The following is a 25,282-nucleotide window of genomic DNA, read 5'->3' as shown; positions in this document are numbered from 1 at the left end:
AGGCATGTCAGTGCCCATGAAGAAACTTGAAGAAAGTAAGAGGAGTTCCCACAGGTAATGTCAAGGGTGCAGTCAGTATGGGAGTATTCAGATTAATATGTCTTCTATGTATCTGTACACCTGGTGGGTATTGCCCCTGATCAGCATGCACCATACCGTTGTAGCTTTTAGTGATTTTGGAATATAGAGCAAATCCCCATGCATCACCCTGCTGTGTGCAACAGAAGGGGATGGAGGTGACATCACCCTATTTTAATGCTTCCATCACATCAGTCTGTTGTCAGACCACAGGAATAGGGAGCCTGGTGCACCCAGTCATCGGAATGCGATTATGCATTGTGGGGAGCCAATTTCCAGTAAATGCATTATTTTACTTTTTAATGTTTGACATAGGTTGGTCAACTAACCTTGTGGAATAGACCCAACCCGCTCAGTAATCCATGGATGGGAAATCCATGACAGTTAACTAAATTCTGCTCAATAGTACAAATAGATATTGGCATTCAGAGTTTATCAGCACTAATCAAAACCAATAAATAAAAGGAGTTTGCTCGGATATGCACAGAGATTTTGGGGAGTTCTGTGCAGGATATCCCTTTTAATTTCTTCATGTTCTAGTTTAGTAGCCTGATATGTGAGCTGCTGGCACTGATCACCAGCAACAAAACTCCTTGTACCGGATTTGCTATAATCTTAGCCATTCACTTCACCACATCCACACCATGGGTACAAGCTGTGGAGGTCAGACTGAACTTGTATAAAGCAAAAACAGAGACATCTGCGAGTGGAATGCTTGAACTGGAGAGATTATCTGTTTATTTCAATATGTATACTAAGTGGCAGTGAAGTTTATAAAACATCAAGTAAAGCTTATTTCTTTTTTTTAAAAACACCAAGGATAACATTTCAATTCAATGAGACAGCTCCAAGTTCCTCTCCCTGAAGTGTCGTTGCTCCTCCTCCTCTTACACCATGGCTGATGGAAGTTTATCACAGCGAACCAAATTATTGGCAGAAAATGCACAGGGCCACTGATACAACATAGGGTAGTGCGAGCCAATAAGGGAGAGCTCACCACTCAGAGCTAACATTGAGACACCACAGTGCAGATCAAGAAAGCCATTTCCACGAGAGGGATTTGGTGAGGACACTGGGTGACAGGACAGCAAGTAGAGAATATAGGATGGGGGAGGCTGAGAGGAAGGGACCCCTCCCAACATAGAAAGGCCAAGAAGCCCCAATGCAGAGCACATGTGAAAAAGCAGAAGGGTTAAAAATGCCATCCCAGCACTCAAAGGCCTTGACAGTGACAGGGAGACACCCAGTATTGAGAGAGAAAGAGAGAAGAGGTAAGATTAGACAAAAAAAAAAATAGGAGGAAGACGATGGAGAATGTGGGTGCACGACCTAGTACAGAGTCATCAGTACAGAAGGAAGAAGTGGCCACAAAGCAGTGAGAGGTTTGGACACAAGACTGAAACTTCTGATCTTTCATATGCAAAGAAGATGGATCAGCTGGGGAGAAATACAATACCAACCTTCTGGCTGTTGTGTCATTCATGGTTTGGGATCCACCCTGGAGCTGAAGCAGAGTAATGTCTTACAAAACCAATTTTACAAATGTATCTGCAGTGATCTAAAAGCACTTTGCTTGTTTCCCCATGCAAAACTAGCAAAGAAAATAAGCAGGAGACACAAGCACCTGTGGGAAGAAGGGAACAATGCAGCTTCTCAACGGATGCTGCCACAGGAAGCATATGAACAAACGGGGTTGCCCGGGATTTCCATGTAACAGAGTAGCACAGCAAACCTATACCATATTTGAGACTCAAGAAACTGTAGATGTTGGAATCTTGAACAAAACACAAAATGCTGGAAGGACTTTGCAGGTCAGGCAGCATTCAGGAAGGGAATGGACAATGTTTTGGCTCTTCAGACTCTGATGCAGGGACCCAACCTAAAACGTTGGTTGTCCATTTCCTCCACAGATGCTGCTGACCTGTCGAGATCCTCCAGCACTTTTCTACATTACTTACACGACACGTTCCACCAGTCAGTCGATTCAAGAAATGTAGCCGCCAGACTGGATAAAACATACAATTTTCTTCTGACTCCCCTCCTGGGCTGGATGTGAAATTATGTGAAGTGTAACCATGGACTCTGCAGCTGTTAAGTTTAGAGATAGTGTGTAGAAACAGGTCCTTCGTCCCACCAAATCCATGCTGACCCATTCACACAAGTTCTATGATATCCCAGTTTCGCATTCAACATACTAGGGGCAATTTACAGAAGCCAATTAACCTACAAACCTGCACTACTTTGGAATGTGGGAGGAAACCAGAACACACTGCGAAAACCACAGTCCCAGGAAGAACGTACAAACTGTGTACAGGCAGCACCCGTAGTCAGGATCAAACCCAGATCTCTGACTCTAAGACAGTAATTCTACCGCTGCGTCATTGTATCAACTGAAATGAAGGGCAGCCTGCAACTGCATCGGTTTGCTTGACTGGAGGACAAGGTGTCTCCCCACACAGAAGCTCCTGCCCCCATTCAGAAAACCAGTCACTCCAAATACAGGGAATCATTGCACATGACTGGCAATCAGGTGGCCCATTCATGACCAACCAATCCTGAATCCATGGGGCATTTGAGCTGGTGAAATACCAATACAAATAGAGAATCAATATGTTTCTGTCCTGCCCATTTGTAATGATTGTTATCGCACGAGACTCACTATATTCAAACCACTCATTAAACATAACCTCACTTCAATTATGAAACAAAGATTGTTCATTTTGTTTTGCGTTGAATGATTAAAATCAGCACTTCAGTGATCTGTTTCTATGGCCCAGTGTGAACCAACGAGACTGCTGACCTTTTGCAAACCACAATTACCAGCACTGGAATTGCACAACTTGCTCAAGAAATTAATACCAGAGGAGGATACAATGGCCAAACTGGATGGGGCCACACTGTGATCCTTGTGTTGGATGAGTGTGTGGCATATGAAGAATCTGCCACTAGGTGGCAATCACACACCAAGCAGACAGAATGTGGAGCTGAGTTTTACTCTCACATGGGGGGACAGTGTGAGGAGCATGCAGCATGAGCAGCAGGTACCAAATGTCATCATTACCACACAGCTTGTGATTCATGGGATATTAAGACAAGACAAGAGGCCCACTGTAAAGGAGCTCAGTGCCAGGAACATATGAAGAATTTACTGTTTTTTTCACTAGCCCTGGGCTTGCAGGGAGCTAAGTAATTGTCTGATCAGATTTAAGCAATGTCTCTCCGTTGCAGTATGGCCAAAGGAATGAGCCTTAAAACATTTCCACTAATAATAAACCTCTTCAGAAGATCTTCCCTTTCTTCTTGTTCTTTTCCATTGTTCTGGGAAGGATGGAAAAAGAAAAAGTTAATTCACTCAAACACAGCACACACAATATGCAGAAGAGGAACCGTCCATGGAGGGCAGTGACATGCAGTAGCATGCAAGTTTTCATCCCTCATCTCATGCTCACTGTCTCCACTCTCCTTTCATGTACCCATGTACCATCTCCTTCATACCTGCAGCTAGCTGTACACACTCCCTTATTTACACTTCACCTCTCACAGCCACCTTTGTCACACTCTTCCCTCATTTTCTCAGCCCATACCCAAGAGCAGGTCTCCCCTTTGCTATACAATGCCCATTCACACTCAACGTTTCCCCCACACATATCTCCTCATGCACTCCCTCAAGTACAATTACCACTAACTTTGAAGCATCCAGTTTCTGCTGTTCCAACAAGCGTTGCTCTGCCTCCCATGCTACTTTATCTTCCTCAAACTGCTTCCTCTTCTCCTCCAGCTCCTTGTATTGAGCCTCCAGGTTTTTCTTCATCTGTTCATGTCGGCGCTGCAGCTACAGGGGCATGGAGACAGAGAAGGGAGGAGGAGAGGGAGGGTGGGGGTAGCAAGGAAGGAGGTGGCAGTAAAGGGAAAGTGAGAGCGGAAGGAGGGGAAGCCAGGGAAGGGAGAAGGGGAAGGTAGTGGAGTAGGAGTGAAGAGGGAGGGAGTGGCAACAGGAAAGGAAGAAGAGCGCCTTTAGTTTCTATAACACTCTGAAATGGCTGAGTACATCACAGTCATGCTCCCTGGGTAATGTCCAATTCAAACCAACCACTCTCTTTCAGTACAGATGTGTCCAGGTAGGGACAGAATTACATATTCTGGATTAAGCAGAGGACACCAAGATGGATGGGTTACAAGACACCAGAATGCCATTAGTTGCAGTCAAAGGCTACAGAGAGAGGAAGGTGCAGAAAGCGTACGGAAGGGTCAATGGAGATGTGGGGTGGGGATGGTGGGTAGAAAAGCTTACTTCATTCTCAGAGTCCTTCAATTTCTGTTTCTTCTCCTTGACCTTCATCTCAAACACTTGTTCCATCTCAGTCTCCATTTTCTTCATCTTCGCCACATGCTCTCGACGCTCTTCCTCCATCTCAGCGAGAGGGCTCCTGCATTAATAAAAGTCAATTATCTTCTTGCACTTTAACTGTGCCTCAATTTGTTCTGGGCAGGCAGTGAGCATGACCAGGCCCATCGTCCGCTAAACAAACCCAAGATTGAACAGCAGACTCCGTGACCATTTACTGAAGTACCTTCCACAAGGAAGTCGCACGCAAGCCGGCACAGGAAGTTTCACAAAAAAGGATGCACTCTCCAGTTTCTCCTTTTAACTATCCTTAATGTTAGTACAGCAAGGTCAACACCTGCATCCTGTTCATAGAATAATAAAGAAATATTCAGCACAGAAACGAGATGTTTTGGCCGACTTCGCCTGTGATGCCTAAGCACTCTAAACGCATTTCCCTGCCTCAAGACCTCAACCATTGTGCCAGTGCCCGAACAGTCAACTTCAGGGAGTCTCAACGACATCCGCCCAGTGGCACTCACCCCTGTCATCGCAAAGTGCTTTGAGCGGCTGATCTTGGCTCACCTCAAAGCCAGCCTCCCTCCCACACTGGACCCCCATCAGTTTGCCTACAGGTCTACAGAGGACGCCATATCTGCGGCCCTACACTCTGCCCTGACCCACTTGGACAACAACTACTCCTACATCACGTTGTTGTTCATCGACTTCAGCTCCGCCTTTAACACTGTCATCCCTGCTAGCTTGATCACCAAACTCAGCGGACTTGGCATCACCACCTCCCTCTGCAATTGGACACTGGATTTCCTCACCAACAGACCACAGTCTGTTAGGATCAACAACCTCACCTCCTCCACTCTAACACAGAACACTGGCGTGCCACAGGGCTGTGTGCTCAGCCCTCTCCTCTACTCCCTCATTACCCATGATTGCATCCCTAAGTATGGCTCCATCTCCATCATAAAATTTGCCGATGACACCACGGTGGTAGGACTGATCAGCGACAACAACGAATCAGCCTATAGGGAGGAGGTCCAGAACCTGGCAGCCTGGTGTACCAACAATAACCTCGTCCTCAACTCCAAGAAGACGAAGGAAATCATTGTTGACTTCAGGAAGACCAGAGGTGGCAGGCATACCCCCATCCACATAAACGGGACTGAGGTGGAGCGCGTCTCCAACTACAAATTCCTCGGGGTACACATCTCAGAGGATCTGTCCTGGTACCTCAATACCACCAAATTGATCAAAAAGGCGCAGCAGAGCCTTTACTTTCTGAGGAGGCTCAAGAAAGCTCACCTGTCCCCCCAGATCCTGTCCAACTTCTACCGCTGTACCATCGAAAGCATCCTGACCACCTGCTTCACGGTATGGTACAGCAGCTGCACCGCAGCTGACAGGAAGGCACTGCAACGGGTGGTGAAAACCGCTCAGCACATCATCGGTGCCCCACTCCCGGCCATGGATGCCCTCCACCGAAAACGGTGTCTGAGACGGGCCGGGAAAATCATCAAGGACCCCTCTCACCCTAACCATGGACTGTTTGCCCTCCTCACATCAGGGAGGCGGTACAGGAGCCTCAGGTCTCGCACAAGCAGGCTGAGGAACAGCTTTTCCAACAACACCATCACACTGCTGAACTCAGAGTCCCGTCGCTAGCTATCTTTAGACTCTCCCATTTGTATACAGTTATAATTCATCCACAATCCACACATTGTTAACCAGTATTTTTTATTTTTATTGTATGCTTATTTTGTATTTTTATTTTTACTTCTACTATCTTGCACAATGACTATGACCAGACGCTAAACTGCATTTCATTGTACCTATACTCGTATTTGTGCAATGACAATAAAGTTGAATTGAATTGAATTGAATTATGCCCCTATTGCTTTATGCCAATTCTTCAATTTTATGTAACACGAGACGGCATTGGAGAGTTCCAGGTATTGGCCTCCCCACCATTGAAGAGATCTACAAGAAGCAATGCCTCAAGAAGGCAGCAAAATCAAAAACCACCCCATCTTGACCATGCACTCTTCTCACTGCTGACGTGGAAAGAAGTTACAGGTGCCTGAAAATTGGTACCTGTACCTCCAAGTTCAAAAAGTGTTTTTTCCCTATTAATCATCAGGTTCTTGAAACACCTTGCACAACCCTAACTACAACCCTAACTCAACACCAATTCATGAAGGGCTTTGTACTATGGTTGCTCTATGTCATATGTTTTTTTGCACTGTCATGGCCTGTTTTACTTAGAACAAATAATAATTTGCTTATTTATTTGTTATTGTTGTTATGTCCTATCCATGGTTGTTGGATTCAGAACTGGCTTACTGATAGAAGATACTGGGTTGAGGTGTAAAGATATATTGTTCTGGCTGTAGGTCCCTGACCAGTAGAGTTCCGCAGGGATGTGTGTCGGGACATCTGTTGTTTGTAATGTGAACAATTTTGATGTACATGCAGATGGGTTGGTTAGTAAGTATGCTACAAAGCATACTATCCCTAATCAGCCCTTGCCAATCCAAATGGCTGTATAACCTATCCCTCAGAGTACTCTCCAGTAACTTTCCAACTACAGATGTTAAGCTCACCACCCTATAGTTCCCAGCATTTTCCCTGCAGCCTTTCTTGAAAAGAGGCACAACATTTGCCACCCCCTCCAGTCTTCCAGCACCTCTCCTGAATTTAACGACTACTCGTAAATTTCAACCAGGGCACCTGCAATTTCCTCTCTGGTTTCACACAATATCCTAGGATATATCTGATCGGTCAATGGACAGGGATCTTGATTCTTGATTAGTAAGCATGTCAGAGGTTATGGGGGGGAAGGCAGTGCAACAAAGTTCAAGTACACAGCTCAACATCTCCATGCAGCTCAATGTGCTGCAGCGCAAATCTGATGTTTGGTTACTGCTCATCTCATTAATCGGCATGTGGATAAATTTATGGTGGGTTTGCTTTGCAAGCTAACTGGGCAACAGGCAGCATATTTTCCATGGAGCTCACCTGGTGAGGCGGCCTTTCGTCTTACTGGCGTCAACTCCATTGCACGTCACAGCTGCCAGCTTTCGACTTCGATAGTTTTCGTAGTGGATATTGTTGGTAATCTCCTTCAGATCCTGCATATGTGTCCTGCAATAAAAGCATGACTAGGACGTGAGTTGAAGCTTCCTTGCAGATCACAAGTATAACTCAACACTAAGCTTGTGTCAAACCCAGGAGGCACAGTTTATTCCCCAATAGCTAAAACCACCCACCAACACACAGAATAATGCCACAGAGAAATGGGCCCTGTCAGCCCACCTTGTCTATGTCTACCATGATGCCTCCTATGCCACTTACCTGGATTAGACTTGTTTCTCTCAATTCCTTTCCTATCTAACTATCTGTTTAAACATCTTTAAACGTGGTAACTGCCTCCAGCTCCTTTGGCAGCTCGATCCAGTTATTCATCACCCTATGTGGAAAAAAAGACAGATCTCCAAATTTCTCCACTCTCACCCCCAAATTTACTTCTAGGCTCTCCTACCTAGTAAAAAGACAGTCTACACTACTTATGCCCCTCATAATTTCATAAATCTCTTAAGGCCACCCCTCAGCCTATCTCTCTTGTACAGGTCACCTCTGACACAGTAAAGATCTCAATGATCGAAAAACCTGAACTCCTGCTCCCAGCACCAGGTTCTCAACAAACATTCATCCGTCTTATCTTCCTATTCGTACCCTCACTAACCATATACAATATCCCAAGATTGTAATGTAGCTCATTCCCAGGTCAACTACACCATTTGTGGATGGCAAAAACATTTTCCCTGATTACCAACAACCCTGGAATATAGCTCAGAAACTGAGATTCTTTTGTCTTATATAAAAAGACTAATTGCCTCCAAGGATGGCGTTTATCAGCACTCTCAAATGAAAATTGGATTTTCACTAAATGAAATGCAATGAAAGAATAATGTGTCATTAATTACAGTTACGGAGCACGTCACACTGTGCTGCAATAACACAATGATTCAATGATTCATTCTCATTGTCTGATGAACTTTACCTGATCAGCATGTTGCGCAAAATGGAGAAATCACAATGGTCTCCATTTTCAACTGTAAAAGATTGAGAAAAAAGTAAATCTATTTTCATCCTCATCATACAGACATAGGTACTCATCCTACTCTAACAAGGCTGACCTGCTTATTAGCATCAATATCTCCCTTTTTGTTATGTAATAAACAATAGTCTGTATTTGTGCTTTTGGCACTGATAAACAGGATGCAGTGCTACGGGATTTAAAGCATGATTGGGAAAATGGTGTGTGTGTGTGTGTGTGTGTGTGTGTGTGTGTGTGTGTGTGTGTGTGTGTGTGTGTGTGTGTGTGTGTGTGTGTGTGTGTGTGTGTGTGTGTAATATATACACACACACGTATATATGTCTAGTACATTATGTCATCTAACACTGATAAAGCCAATTATTTGCTGATTTGTGTAAAAGCTGTAGAATGTTAAATCTATGAACAGGGCGAACATTTGTGGGGAGAAGTTCCAGGATCCAAACACAGTGTTCAACACCTTCCAAGCTTTGTTTGTCCAATTTATTTCTTAATAATATTCCAAAACAAATCAAGCCACCTCAACTGTAAAATTATCAAGTTAATAGCAAAATGGTTTCCATCAATTTGTTGCTGTTTCACTGATCAACTGAGATTAAACTGAATGGTCAAACTAGATTGAAGGGTTCAAGAAGGAACTGCAGATGCTGGAAAATCAAAGGTACACAAAAATGCTGGAGAAACTCAGCGGGTGCAGCAGCATCTATGGAGCGAAGGAAATAGATGACGTTTCGGGCCGAAACCCTTCTTCAGACTGATAGGGGGTGGGGGGGGAGAAGGAAGGAAAAAGGGGAGGAGGTGGAGCCCGAGGGCGGGGGGATGGGAGGAGACAGCTCGAGGGTTAAGGAAGGGGAGGAGACAGCAAGGGCTAACAAAATTGGGAGAATTCAATGTTCATGCCCGCCGGCCGAAGACTACCCAGGCGGAATATGAGGTGCTGTTCCTCCAATTTCCGGTGTTGCTCACTCTGGCAATGGAGGAGACCCAGGACAGAGAGGTCGGATTGGGAATGGGAGGGGGAGTTGAAGTGCTGAGCCACCGGGAGTTCAGGTAGGTTCTTGCGGACTGTGCGGAGGTGTTCGGCGAAACGATCGCCCAACCTCCGCTTAGTCTCACCGATGTAAATCAGCTGGCATCTAGAGCAGCGGATGCAGTAGATGAGGTTGGAGGAGATACAGGTGAACCTTTGTCGCACCTGGAACGACTGCTTGGGTCCTTGAATGGAGTCGAGGGGGGAGGGAAAGGGACAGGTGTTGCATTTCTTGCAGTTGCAACGGAAAGTGCCCGGGGAGGGGGTGGTATGGGAGGGAAGGGAAGAATTGACAAGGGAATTGCGGAGGGAGCGGTCTTTGCGGAAGGCAGACATGGGGGGAGATGGGAAGATGTGGCGAGTGGTGGGGTCACGTTGGAGGTGGCGAAAATGGCGGAGGATGATTTGTTGTATTTGCCGGCTGGTGGGGTATAAGGTGAGGACTAGGGGGACTCTACCCTTGTTGCGAGTGCGGGGATGGGGAGAGAGAGCAGTGTTGCAGGGTATGGAAGAGACCCTGGTGCGAACCTCATTTATGGTGGAGGAGGGGAATCCCCGTTCCCTGAAGAGCGAGGACATTGCTTTGTCCACCTGTGCACTGGTTTAAGGTCGAAAGCCTATGTAAATAGTCAGATCCATGCAGTATTTAACACTGAAAAGTTTAAAAATCTCACATGCACAATCAAAGCTCAACAGAACCTTTACCTTCCGCCACTCCCCATGGATACTGCCGACCTCTGACCTTTTTCCCACTGACCTCAAAGACAAGGTTGCTTCCAACGACTGCCAGGGGTACACAATCCTTCGGAGAGAAGAAATTATCATGAACTTTCATATCTATCCAGGTAAGCTCCCGGCGGCTTGGAGCTCCCGAAGTCGGTCGCTAACCAGGGACCGCGAGCTCCACGATGTTAAAGTCCGCAGGCTCCCGCGGTTGGAGCTCCCAAAGTCGGTCTCCAGCCGAGGCCGCCAGCTCCACGATGTTAGGCCGCAGTGTGGACGGAGATACGATACGGAAAGTAAATCACAACTCCGTCGAGGTAAGAGATTAAAGAAAAGTTCCCCACCCTCCACATATAACAAGCTAAAGAACACTAAAACATACATATAACACATACTAAAAAAAAACAAAGAAGGGACGAGACAGACAGTTGGCGAGTTGGCCGTTGCGCCAAATTTATGAACCCATCCATCTACATCAGGGGTCAGCAACCTACGGCCCAAGGGCCGGATCTGGCCCGTAACCTGCAATCATCCGCCCCGCTCATCAAGTATTCTGCCATTCAATCTTGGCTGATCTATTTTTCTCTCAACCCCATTCTCCTGCCTTCCCATAACCCCTGACACCCTTACTAATCAGGAATTTGTCAATCTCTAAAGGGCACTGAATGGACAGAAAGACAAGTAAGCATTTACCTTAAATTTCTTCACCAATTTATTATCATCTTCATCTTCTGTATTTGGGAATTCATAAATCTTAATCTTCTGTTCTTTGATTTCCTTCATAATCTGTGGAGAAAGGAAAATTCACAAGAATAGCAAAAACACTCTGACGGTTTGTGTCTCAATCCATGCTTATCAATACTAATGCTAATTTTATAAAGAGTCAAGGCAAAACATAATTCCCCCACTCATCACATTGGTCTGAATCACCATCTGACAAGAAAATGCTCTTGATATGATTTGACAAGAATAACATTGAAACATATACACACAAAAAGCCGGTGTAATTCAGCAGGCCAGGTAGCATCTCTGGAGAAAAGATAGGTGACGGTTCAGGTCAGGACACTTCTTCAGGCTACCTGAAGGGAGCAGGGATTTGAAGCAAGAAAAGACCAGGACAAATCAGGGCCGACAACACATGGCCTCAGGCAGGGTGGTTCTCTGATAGACCAACTGTTGGCTAGGGTTAACTGACTTTTAATGGAGGAAGGGGGTCAAGGAGGGGAGAAGGGGTGCTTGTATGGTACCTAAAATTAGAGAATTGAACATTCATACTGCTGGGTTGTATGTTACCAAACGAAAGATGAGGTGCTGTTCCTCTAACTTGCGATGACCCTGGTTACAATGACCTCCCAGGGGGAAACCCTGGTAATACAGTGTCCACCCCCCAGAACAGACCCCGGTTACACAGTGACCACCCATAGGAACAGACCCTGGATATACAGTGACCACTGGTTACACTGTGACTTTCCCTCGGACAGACCCCGATTACATGATGGCATCTAATACTGTTACATCACCGGGCATTGCTTTACCTGTTTCTTGAAGTGGTAGCACTCCTCAGTTGTGAGGGTGTCCGCTTTAGCAATAAGTGGAATGATGTTCACTTTCTCATGTAAACGCTTCATAAATTCAATATCCAGAGGCTTCAGCCTGCAAGAGAGTGGGAGAATCTAACTGAGAGCTGCAATAGGAACTGTTGCGTTAAGGAAGCAGTGAACATCATTCTTCCCTCCGTGGCTGCTCACATTCAACGTTCCTCTAATATATTCCACCCTTCGCACCAACGATGGCTCTCTGACTAAAAGTTTATTTCACTTCTGCGCAGGTGCAGTGTCTTAGAATGGGGTGCAAGAGGACACATGGACCAGAGCTCAGGTTGGTGAATGGAGGGAGCGCTTGTGGCACATGTGAAAGTGTGCGAATGCAACCTAGACAGTGGCTGAGCAGAAGTGGGAATGGGTTGTAATGGACAAGGCCAGGAGGCCCAGCTGTGGACGGACAAGGCCGGGAGTAGGGCTCAGCTGTGGATACACGAGGCTGGGAGTGGGGCCTAGCTGCGAACAAAGCAAGGGGAGGAGGAAGACCCATCTGTGGATGGAGCGAGGATGGGGGGTGGGGTCCAGCTGTGTAGACAGAATATTGTGTTCAATTCTGGACACATTTTCTGGATGTGAAGATTTATGAGGGTATACAGTAAAGATTACTGAAATGATACCTGGAAGGCGATCCTAGAATGGTATTTAAAATTACGACGGCTGTAGATGAAGGCAGGATAGCTTTCATTGGAGGACAGGTAAAGAACTTGATATGACTGAATAAAGAGACAGAAGGATATTCACTTCCTAGCAGTAATTGGTGAGTGTCTGGAATTTATTCTGGGGAGGAGGGGGATTTAATTGTAACATTCGTATGGAGCTGAATAAACATTTGAAAGGAAGGAATGTGCAGGGTTCTGGGGAGTTGTCGGGGGAGTGCAACCGGCTGGATTGGTGACTGGGATACTTTGACGATCTATTGCTTATGGGCCTGTCCCACATAGGCGACTTTTTAGACGACCGCAGGAGACTTTGTTCACGGGTGGTTGCCGGGGAGTCGCCTTCATGGTCGTAAGGAGTTCCCACATTTTGGCAACAAGCTGCGGCCTCATTATGGTCGGCGAGAATTTTTCAACATGTTGAAAAATTAGCGGCATCCAGAATGAAGTCGCCATGGGGATTAGCGAGAATTCTCGAGCCGTAGGTGGGTCGACAGGAGGTCTTAAGGTTCTCAGAGGTTCTCGAGGTTGGAGCCGATGCTGATTGGTGAATTTAATTGGCTCATTGGGGAAAAAAGGTAAGCAGTAGTTTTCAGAACCAAGGAACTAACCGGTAATGTTAAATGTCCGCCGAACTTCACAGCCGTGTATCTCTGGCTTCTTAAAAGTTGTCTCTACTCCTTCTCCATCCTTCTCTCCCCCCCCCCCCCCCCCCCCCCCCCTTGAAAGGACTTACCATACACTGTGCTTTAGCTCTCTTAATTACAGCGCCAACCTTCCCGTTCATCGCGGTGTGTGTCTGTATCACCTTGGCTTTGCACCGTGGGAATTTTTTAGACAACATTCCCTCACTTGCCCTGACCCCATGCAACTCTCATGCAAATCTCACCCGTGTCCTGAGGGTGCAATAAAGTACAGGCAGCAGTGCACTCGCGTATCTGCTATCTGTCGCCGGTTCACTCGTGACTCAGAGTTCAGGAATTCCTCAAATCTGCTGTCGATATAATTTACAACTGGCTGCCAACTGCAAGGAAACCAGAAAGATTACAAATCAATAATAGACACCATCAGCACTTTGGGTGTTTTCTTACACTTGCATGTTTCCTTTACTTTAGAGATACAGTGTGGAAACTAGCAAACATCACCTATAGTTAATGCTGAGTGATGCTCTACCTAGAGCTTTTCAGCGTACTACATCCAGATCCAGAGGATCTCTGGCGTTGTAAGGCAGCAACTCTATCACTGCGCCACTGTATTTTTTTCTTTAAAAATCTGACAACTTTCCAAGATGGCAGTTACAATTATAAGATACAAGAGACGGAGTAAGTAAGTAAATATGCAAGTAAGTAAGTAAGTATGCAAGTAAGTAAAATCTGAAACTACCAATTACTGTTGTCCACCGCATCTCCAAATCCTGGGGTATCGACAATAGTCAGTGTAAGCTGTACTCCTCCTTCTTTAATTTGAACCTTTGCGTGTTCAACCTGGAAACAAACAGATAAACTGCATTCAGGCTACTGAATACCATGTCTAAAGCTAACACACATTTGCAGTGAAAGTGGAAAGAGCAGGGGTATGAGCAAGTTTTAAGAACAAAAAAAAGGCAGGCAATCATTCAATGGTACTTTGTCACGTGTACCCAAGCACAGTGAAATTCTTTTTTGCATACCGTTCAGTGACAATCCTGCTAGACATTAGGCACAATATAATAAATATAAGAGTGTAACACGGTGGACCATACTGAATCTGTACACAACAGTTGCCACATTTTATGTGCCATCTTCGTGGAACTCCAAGTGCTTCATGGGAGTCGGCATGCACTTGATGGTTCCAACTCAGCATACGGTTCTACACAAGTAGACAAATGCCCAAAATATTAACCAGACATATTCACTAAAGCTCAAATAAGTCAGGATCTGGTGAGCCTGGACCACAGATAGGCCGTTGAAAAGAGCAGGGTGTTCAGGAATCCCAAAAGCCACCAGGAATAGCAGAAAGCTTCCAACACACATACACACCAAATAAAGTACTCCACAAGCAACAAACACATGAAGAAACAATCACACAAATTATACTATTGAACAATGTGGAGCTGTATCTGTCAACATGAATTCTAATCCTCATGACATCAGTCCATCACAGACAAGGAAACTGCTTGCTGATTATCACCAATTGCTAGCCATCAGCTGATGACGCAAGACTTCACATTGATATGGACTAGGGAAAAGTAGGGAAAACACCAAGGACCAGTGATGTAGTGAAGACAGATAATTCAAAATATCATTAAGAATATCTCAGGAGAACCATCACTGCTCAAGATGCACAAATTGTGAAAAATAAAGCTATTTCACTTGGTGTGCAGCAAGTGGTAAGAGAATTAGCAAGGGATGACCAAACTTCACCAATCCACCATCTCCAGGTGTGTGCCCATAACAGTACCAAGAGTGACCACTGCACAGCATTGTGGAGACAAACTCCCATCTTCGCACCCAGGATAACCTCTACTTGTGACAAATGGGCTCGACAAATGCGTTAAAATAGACACATTTAGAATACACCTTGCAGCTAATGAAACACTATAAATCATCAGGCATAGAAAATTGTACTATGTCACAAACTCTACCATAATCTCTATCTCTCCCCCCCACCCAACTATTTTAAAGTTTAATGGGCATCAATGGTTGTGAATAAACATCTCCTGCAGCACACAATGGATGAAGAAGCTCACAGCCAACCAGCAAATCGCCTGCACAGTTTAAGAAAATTAAGGACGATAAGCAACATCTATGAAAACAGAAATAACTTTTCACAGCCTGAGGTTTTCCAACATTTTGTCATTTTTTTCAAGATGTCCAGAATCTGCAAATTTTTAATCACCTGTACAGTTTTCTTGATCCTAAGTGACGGACCAGGATATTCCTTGGAGTACAGGTCTGACAGGAAGAGTGAATTGATCAATGTTGATTTGCCAAGGCCCGATTCACCTGAAGGGAAAAAAACAAAACAGTACAGATAAATCTCAACCAGGCATCATAGGGTTAGATGTGGACACCCAACACAGGTCACCTTGGATGTGGGTCATGCAATGGGTCTTTTCCAAACAGCCAGTCAACTGGATGCTGCAGTAGTTCACTAGTACAACCTTCTCATTGTAGCATGAATTTTGCCTACTCTGTACATCACAAACAATAAATGGAACACAGCATGAGAAATAATTCATACCTAGCCAAAGCAATTGCTGGCATATAATCCAAAACTCCTTGTGGGACAGGCAGCATCACTGGAGAGAAGGAATGGTGATATTTCAGGTTGAGAACCTTCTTTAGATGAACGTCTGAAGACTGAGATGATAGAAGAGGGAGGTGGTGGACGCAGTCTACATGGATTTTAGTAAGGCATTTGATAAAGTGTCCCATGGTAGGATGATCCAGATTAAGATATGTGGGATTATCAGTGATTTAGCCATAAGGATTCATAACTGATTTACTGATGGAAGACAGAGTGTCGAGGTGGAAAGATGACATTTAGACTGGATGTCTGTAACCAGTGGAGTTCGGCAGAGATTTGTGCTGCAAACTCTGTGGTTTGTTATATATATATATATAAATTACTTGGATGTAACTGTAGATGGGTTGGTTGGTTGGTAAATTTGCAAATGACTCCAAGATTGCTGGAGTCGTGCGAGGAAGGCTGTCAAAGTACAGTGGGATCTAGATCAGCTCAGAAACAATGGGCAGAAAATACCTGGATTAGAGGGTATTCACTACAAGGAGTGATTGGACAGACTTGGATTGTTTTATCTGGAACACCAGAGGTTGAGGAGAGACCTGATGGAAGTACAGATCCACCACCGATTTTCCAGCACAATGTCAGCCTCAGAAGTTGGCTATAGGAAGGGATTTTCCGGCTGCAGCTGGGCTGGAGTTCCAGAGGCCCCAACCGCAGGGAGAAATTTTGTCCTGCCGATCGCAAGTCCGGCCATGAAAGTTATTTATGGGAACAGATTGCCCGGTCCGGAGTTCCAGAGCCCTGGCCGCATGATGAAAATTCGACTGACTGATCGGAAGTCCAGCCACGAAAGTCCCGATAAGGGCAAGATGGACCACCTTGCCCATTCTAAGCACCATATTTTCAGGGAGGGACTCCCGGGGGGGATTTAAAGTGCAATCTCATAATTGTTTCCATATTAAAGGAGGTGCTGGACCATCAGTTGCTGGAAAATTGATTATGCATCTGTATATAAAACAGAAGTATATAAAGGCAGAGATAGGGTAGATTGTCAGAACCTTTTTTCCCCAGAATGGAAATGTCAAATACTAGAGACCATAGATGTATGGTGAGAGGGGTAAAGTTTAAAGAAGATTTACAGAGGGTGATGAGTGCCTAGAACGCAATGCTGGGTGTGGTGCGACAGGGAGATACAATATTGGTCTTTAAAGAGACTTTGAATTGGCACATGGATACGCAAGGAATGGAGAGATATGGATTATACATAGGCAGGCAAGAGTGTGCATTTGCATCACGTTCCGCTCAAACGTTGTGGGCCGAAGAACCTATTCCTGGGTTGTTCTATGATCTACAAGCGTCATCCTGATTAATTGAGTAAAAAATGTTATTTAGATGGGTTTGACACATTGTAGGTTGATTTTAATGTACAGGGCGGCAAGGAGGCATTGCAGTAGAGTTTTCAAGAAGGAACTGCAGATGCTGGAAGATCGAAGGTACACAAAATTGCTGGAGAAACTCAGCGGGTGCAGCAGCATCTATGGAGCGAAGAAAATAGGTGACGTTTCGGGCCGAAACCCTTCTTCAGAGTAGAGTTGAGTTGCTGCCTTACAGCACCAGATACCCCTGTTTGATCCTGATTACAGGTACTGTCTGCACGGAGTTTGTGTGTTCTCCCCATAACCTGCAGTGTTTTCTCCGGGATCTCCGGTTTCCACTCACACTCCAAAGACGTACAGGTTTGTAGGATCATTGGCTTGGTATAATTGTATATTGTCCCTAGTGAGTGTAGGATAGCATTAATGAGCACAAATGGCAGTTGGACAGCAGTATTAAGCGTCACAAACAGCAAAGCTGAGGGACACATCTCGCAGGCAAGATTGTGGAGAGGGATGTCTGGCAGAAATATCCCATTCTGTTGCAGTCCTCATAAAAGTACTCCAACTTTAATATTGGAAAAGAAGTTCCAGGATTTCTACCCAAAGATAATACACAAACAGTGATATTGTTCCAAGTCAGGACAGTGCGTGACTAGGAGATGAATCTGCAGGTAATGATGCCCCATGAAGCTTGCTGCCCATGTCGTTCTTGATGTTCATAAGGTCATAAGGCATAGGAGTAGAATAAGGACATCAGGCCCATCGTGTCTACTCCGCCATTCAATCATGGCTGATCTATCTCTCCCTCCTAATCCCATTCTCCTGCCTTCTCCCCATAACCTCTGACACCTGTGCTAACATGTTGCGGTCACAGTTCTGAGAGCTGCTGTGAGAATAACCCATTGCGATCTCAGTGCATTTTGCGTCTGGTGCACACCAGAGCCACTGTGCATTACAAGTGCCGAGAGTGAATGTTTAGCTTGGTCGGTAGGCACAAATCAAGTCGGCTGCTTTGTCCTGAATGTTCATGAACTTCTTGGTAATTGTTGGCACTAAACTCATCCAGGCAAGCAGAGGGTATTCAACCATGTACCTTATATTTGGTGGAAGAGCCTGGGGGCATCAGGTGTTAAATCACTCCCCATAGGATACCCAGCACGTAGCAATGGTATTTATGTGGCTGAGCCAGATGAGGTTCTGCTTTTTGGCTACATTCAAGAAGATGTATGTGATGGGTGACTTGACAAAAGGCAATGCTACTGAATATCAAGGTTACTTTGGTTGGAATCTCTCTTTAGGAGATGGCCAGTGCCTTGCACTTCAGTGGCACAAATGTTACTTTTTATTTCACTGCTCATGCTATAAAGTGGTCCATCTTTGTGACATGCTGATAATGGACTGCTTAATTTGCGGAAGAGCTGCAAGTGGATTTAAACATTGTGCAATCATCGGCAAATATCTCAACTCTTGACATAATGATGGAAGAAAGGGTAATTGATGAGGCAGTTAAGGATGGTTAGGACCAGAATAGTACACTGAAGTAGTCCAGGAATTATATTATGGGGCTGGGGCATCTGATCTCCGACAACTAGAATCATTTTCTTTTATACAAAAGTTAACCACAATCACCGGAGTGTTTTCCCTTTGTTGCCAATAATCTGTTTCATCAGGGGTCATTATTGCTATAGATAGACACAAAAAGCTGGAGTGACTCAGCAGAACAGGCAGCATCTCTGGAGAGAAGGAATGGGTGACGTTTCAGGTCGAGACCCTTCTTCATTATTGCTATATTTGGTCAAAAACTGCCTTGATGTCAAAGGCAGTCACTCTCATCAGTGGAACTCAGCTCTTCAATCCATCTTTGGACCAAATTTGCAATAAAATCTCCAGCACAAGTGGTCTGCCAAAACCCAAGCAGGGCTTCAATGAAGTACCACTTGACAGATGTATCGACAAGTTTCCATCACTGGGCAAAGTTAGTTAGATTAGATTTGTCGTTCTTTTGCAAAGATATACCTGTGCAAATTTCTAAATTATTGGGTACATGCTAACATTGTACCTGTACCATAATAACTTACTGGAAGTGCAGTGATTTCAAGAGTTCATGTCTTCAGTACAATAACAAGGATGTTGTGTCAACCCTTAACTGTTTTGTCTCCAACCCTCTCTCATGGTGTAGAGGTTCTTACTATAGCTGGGCTCATCCAAGCAAGTAGAGTGCACTGAAATATCTGACTTGTTCCTTGTGAATGGATGAAAGACTTCAGTGAGCCAATGAACAATTCACCTGCCAAAGAATAATCTTTGATCTGGTTTTCTAGCCGCAATGTTCATGGGGTTATCCATTTTCGATTCTTGTCAATAATGACTCCAGGATGTAGATGGTGAATGAGGGAACAATGATTAAAAACACCATGTGAAAGCAAGGTGGCTATACCTAGTTTTACTTACCCACAACCATCAGCGTGAACTCAAAACCTCGTTTCACTGACTTCCTGTACACCTGGTTTGGGAGGTTTGCGAATCCCACATATCCTTCCAAGGAACGGGCATACTGAAAGGAAAAGGATGTAAGAGTTACAGCCATCTCATTTTCCCAGATCCCAGTCATTCCCACTCTGCTTCTCTCTGACCCTCTGTCATGTATGTTCTCTGCTTCCCATGTTTCTTGAATATCTAAGATCTGCCAGATGACTAAATGTTCCCACGTTTATACCTTACAAAATTAAAATTTGCAACAATACAAACAAGAGTTTTTAGGATAGGAGTTCACAGATGATGATAAAGAAGATACAGTTTTATGGTGTGACTCTAAGTAAGGGGACTTGGGCAGATTTCCATAGCTTAGGGCATTGTCACCAGTTGAAAATCATTCAATTGTGGAGTGACAAAAGGTGCAGGTGCACAATGCACACAGGACAAGAACGACAATTGTGAGGGTGCGAAGAACCAAGAGAGCAGAGTTGAGCCATAAAGAAATCTGAAAACAAGACTAAGAATTTTTTAACTGTCTGACTGATCTTCAACATATAGCTCTAGCTAGCTGATGAACAACAAATGCTGTGCCTACACAGGAGATAAAATCCAAAATACCGAATTTTGGAAATCTGAAATACAGACTGGAGTGGCTGACGATCTGTCTGAGTGAGACTATTTTAGAATTATTTCTCAATTATTTCATTTTCAGCCACTGCTGGACTCTGCATCTCATTTCTAACAAACTGTCTCCTCTGTCCTCATACATATCCCTCTGTTTACACCTCTTTCAAATAGAGTAGTTAAGATTAAGATGCAGTCACTGCCAACAGCATCCCTGCACTGCAAGAAAATGTTATTGGATTCTCTTGGTCATACACATTCCCTGTTTTCTCCCACTCTCCACAACGCAGAACATTTATTTCCTATATTTTCCAGTTCCTACCCAAAAAAGAGCTAAATTCAGCAAAGAATTCGACATGGTTCCACGTGGTAGATTGCTCTGGAAGGTTAGATTGCTTGGGATCTAAGGAGAGATAGCTGAATGAATAGAAAATTGGTTTCATGGAAGGCAGCAGAAGTTAATGGTAGAAGGTTGCTTCTCGAACTGATGGCCTGTGAATGTTGTGTGCCTCAGGGTTCTATGCTGGACCCATTACTGTTTGTCATCTATGTCAATGCTTTGGATGAGAACGGACATGGCAAGATTAGCAAGTTTGCAGACGATACAAATGTGGGTGGTATTGCTGATAGTGAAGATGTTTGTCAAAAATTGCAGCAGGATCTTGATCAGTTGGGAAGGTGGGCTAAGGAATGATTGGTGGGATTAAATACAGAGAAATGTGAGGTGTTGCTTTTTGGAAAGTCTAACATAAGCAGGACCTACACAGTGAATGGTGTAGCTCTGGTGAGTGTTGTAGCGCAGACGGATCTAGGAGTGCAAGATACATAGTTCCTTGAAGATGCCATCTCAAGTAGATAGGGTGGTCAAAAAGGCATTTGGCACATTGGCCTTCATCAGTCAGAATATTGAAGATAGAAGTTGAGAGGTCATGTTGTAGTTATATGGCGATACTGATTCTGAATGATCAGCCATGACCATATTGAATGGCGGTGTTGGCTCGAAGGGTCGAATGGCCTACTCCTGCACCTATTTTCTACGTTTCTATACAAGACGTTGGTGAGGCCGCATTTAGGGTATCGAGTTCAGTTCTGGGCACCATGTTACAGTGAAGATGTCTAGTTGTAAAGAGTACAGAGAAGATTTACGAGGATGTCACCAGGACTCAAGGCCTGAGCTATTGGGAGAAGTTGAGCAGGCTGGGACTCTATTCCATGGAGTGCAGGAGGATGAGGGGTGATCTTATTGATGTGTATGAATTCATGAGAGGAATAGATCTGATAGACGTACAACGTTTCTTGTCCAGAGTAGGGAAATGAAGAACCAGAGGATGTAGGTTTAAGTTGAAAAGGGAAATATTTAATAGGAATCTGAGGGGTAACTTTTTCACACAAAGTGTGGTGTGTGTATGGAACGAGCTGCCAGAGGAGGTAGTTGAGGCAAGTACTATCGCAACGTTTAAGAAACATTTAGACAGGTACATTGACAGGACAGGTATTGAGGGCTATAGGCCAAACAGTGAGACCAGTGCAGATAGAACATGTTGGTCAGTGTGGGCAAGTTATCAATTACCTTTCTTCTATCATAAGGTCAGAGGTGGACATGTGCACTAATGAATTATCGATGATAGATGCCATTTGCAACCATGACTACATGCAGCAAGACCTAAACCCACCTCATTCAGAAACAAGTTATGAAATATCATTGGCACAACAATAACGCCATGCAATGACCCATCTCCAACAAGAGAGTCTTAACTATCTACGTCACTGCCTTACTCATCTCTCCTCCGGTCCCTCGCACCTTCACCGCTCCATCACTCCTGAACCGCGACCCCCATTCAACACTCCACCAAATGCACCCCACTGCCAGACCTTCCCCAGCAGCCCTTCTCCACCTCACATCCTCATCCTTCCCACACCTAGATATTGACTCCAAACCATCTGCGTTGACCCTCTACCATTGATTGCCACCATCATCTGAACAGAACACTCAGCTTCAGTTTCCCCCAACCACTACCCACGTTTCAGCCCCCACCACTTCTCCCACTGTGATATCCCAGAAGACACCTTCATACCATTCGTCCTCACCCAAGTCCGTACTAGCTGGCCTCATAATTCCTTAATTCCCATCCCCACCTGCCTCCACTAAACCACCCCATCTGCCCTCTCTCCCTCGATCTCCACTGGGTCCCCTTCATCCCATCCAACCAGCCCACCCTCATCCACCCCCTCTCGCCACTAGGCCCTCCTCACTCTCCACCCATCCGTTCACCCACTCCTTCCACTCAGACCCCTATATCCACTACCTTCACCCAGCACCTCACCCTTGTACCTGCCAGCTTGCCTCATAAATCCCCCATTCCTATCCCAACATTTTGCCTCCCCTATACCACCCCTTCCTTTCCTTTGCCCTGGCCTCCTACCCATCTTCTCCACACAACCTAGCCTTCTCTCTTTCTCCCTCCACCCAAACCCCCTCATCCTCCCCCAAACAGCTTATTTCCTGACCCTCCCCTCACTGCTTTATCCCACTTACCCACACCCTTTCCCTAATCCCAACTCCTTCTCACTCAACCTGAACCCCTCACATGACTTCTCCCTCACTACCCAACCTACTAACACTCTCCCTCCACCTGACCCCATCACCCTCCACTCAATGTCTTTGTTCTTCTTCCTCCACTTAACCTATCTTATCTCCGTCCACCCAACCTCCTCTCCCCGCTTCCTCTAATCCAGCCACCTTCACTGTCTCCTTCCATCCAGCCTTCACCCACTCCTTCCCACCATCCATCCATCACCCTCGACCTAATGCACACATCCCAATTCACCTCCTTCCACTCACCTCACCCTCAACCTGCCCAAACCCCAACACCCTCTCCCCTCCACCTTCTCTCTTTACCCGACCCACCTCACCCACTTCCTCCACCCGACTGACTTCACCTTCTCCATCCATCTAACTACATTCCACTTTTATTCCACAGGAAGCCCTTCACCCAACCTCCTCTCCTCCTACTCCCAATGTCTACCTCCACTCCCCTTGGCCATATCCTTCCCCTTCACATGCCCCCTCATCCTCTAAACCCACTTGACACCCACGCTCAACCGACTCCTATTCCACCCGATTTCCATCATCCACCACCCGTCCCACCCTCTCATCCATTCCCTTCACCCGAACCCTCACCCATTCCCCCCATCCGATGCCCCGCACACACTCCCTCCATCTGACCGCCCTCAACTTCCACCCTCTCCTCGACGTTCTTCTCCCTCCACGACCTCGCTTCCCCACTTCCACCTAACCCCCACCCGACCTCCACTTCCATCTCCCTGGTCTCTCAACCCTACCTCAACCCTTTCCTTCACCGGAAGCCCCCTACGACCCCCCCCCCCCTATGAAACCCCCTTTCCCCTCCACCCATCCCCCCCCCCCCCTTCCTTCTCCAACCGGATCTTCATCCCAACCCTCTCTCCCCCTCCACCCCACCACTCTCCCTCCCCCGACCCCCTTCACCATCAGACACTCCACCCGACCCTCCACCAGACCATCCACCCCCCCCTCTACTCAACCCGATCCCTTCTCCCTCCACTCACCGGCAGGCCGCAGACGGCCGTCTCCGGTCGCTCAATCATGACCGGTGGAAGTGATGGGGCCCGGAGCTGCGACGACAGACGGATTGGCTGCAACCGGCGCGGCCTCTGTCTCCGGGGCTCGGGATCCTGCTCGTGCGCGCGCCCCGCCGCCTACACCACACCCGGCGCGCCCCCGCACCAGCTGATGTCTCGCGTTCCCAAAACCAAAGCCCAAAACTAAACACCCGCCTGCGCGCGTCCACCCTGCCAGTGCGCGTGCGCGCTGCTCTACCCCGCCCCTTGGCTCCAGCCAGGACTCACCATCATCCCATTGGCTCACAAACCTGCGCCACGCCTCTCCTGACATCAGCAAGGCAGCGTGCTCATGATTGGCTGAAACCCCCCGCCCCACCCCCCGCTCGGGCAGCAGTGCCGTCACTGTCAAAGATCTTTGGTCACTGTCGAGTGTCCGCTCTCGCAGTTGCACAGAAACATTTAAAATATGTGCGGGAGTAGACCATTCGGCCCTTCGAGCCAGCACCGCCATTCAATATGATCATGGCTGATCATCCAAAATATGTACCCCGTTTCGGCTTTTTCCTCCATATCCCTTGATCCCCTATCCCTAAGAGCTAAATCGATGTCTCTTGAAAACATCCAATGATGAATTGGCCTCCACTGTCTTCTGTGGCAAAGAATTCCACAGATTCACAACTCTTATCTCTGGGTGAAAAGTTTTTCCTCATCTCAGTCCTAAACAAAGATCCTCTAGCTCCTCTAGTATCTTTGGTCCTAAATAGCCTTGTAGCGGCACCTAGTAATATCAAACCCTCACGATTGGCTGGCGCGGGAGCTTTTTCGCGGGTTTTTCTGTTAACCGTTCATTCTAGCGTCACGCGAATAGAATAGCCATCGTTTATATTTGGCTGTCTAGCTCGACTCGGGTGACAGAGGTTGGGACACTGTGTGTTAAATTACTATTTGTGCATTGTAGGGAAACATGTTTCTGGCTTGTGTGAATGTGGGAGTAATGAGACAGTTAAGCATGTTTTCCTAGAATGTAAAAAGTACAGGGTAGAAAGAAAAGTATTGTTTGTTAGACTGACAGGACTTGGAGTTGAGGCTTTTTCTGTTTCATCTTTGTTTGGACACAGTGAGAAACATCAACTGATATCCAGGGCTGTTCTTCAATTCCTGCAAGTTACAGGACTGTATGTAAGAATTTAGTTCAAACTTTGACCTGTGGAGGGCAGTAATACGCTTAGCAGCGTCTACACTGCCGGAATCCTACAAGAAGAAGTAGCAGACATAGAAACATAGAAATTAGGTGCAGGAGTAGGCCATTCGGCCCTTCGAGCCTGCACCGCCATTCAATATGATCATGGCTGATCATCCAACTCAGTATCCTGTACCTGCCTTCTCTCCATACCCTCTGATCCCCTTAGCCACAAGGGCCACATCTAACTCCCTC

The 25,282-nt window shown here is 45.9% G+C and overlaps 1 protein-coding gene across 1 annotated transcript; it reads right to left on the bottom strand.

Moving 5' to 3' along the window:
• Nucleotides 1-789: 789 nt before the first annotated feature.
• Nucleotides 790-24,121, bottom strand: LOC116982647 (septin-7-like). Its single transcript, XM_033035958.1, has 13 exons — nt 23,833-24,121; nt 19,597-19,699; nt 15,419-15,525; nt 13,925-14,025; nt 13,431-13,565; nt 11,820-11,937; nt 10,978-11,070; nt 10,267-10,363; nt 8,478-8,529; nt 7,433-7,558; nt 4,370-4,505; nt 3,765-3,910; nt 790-3,396 (listed from the first exon to the last, which is right to left on the bottom strand). The coding sequence occupies exons 1-13, from the start codon at nt 23,869-23,871 to the stop codon at nt 3,357-3,359; spliced, it is 1,293 nt and encodes a 430-aa protein (XP_032891849.1). The 5' UTR covers nt 23,872-24,121; the 3' UTR covers nt 790-3,356.
• Between the last annotated feature and the right edge of the window lie 1,161 nt (nt 24,122-25,282).

Source organism: Amblyraja radiata, chromosome 17, assembly GCF_010909765.2.
Source record: "Amblyraja radiata isolate CabotCenter1 chromosome 17, sAmbRad1.1.pri, whole genome shotgun sequence".
In the NCBI taxonomy this organism is placed as follows: Eukaryota; Metazoa; Chordata; class Chondrichthyes; order Rajiformes; family Rajidae; genus Amblyraja; species Amblyraja radiata.
Note: the sequence above shows the minus strand (reverse complement) of the source record. Positions and strands in the feature narration are given on the sequence as shown.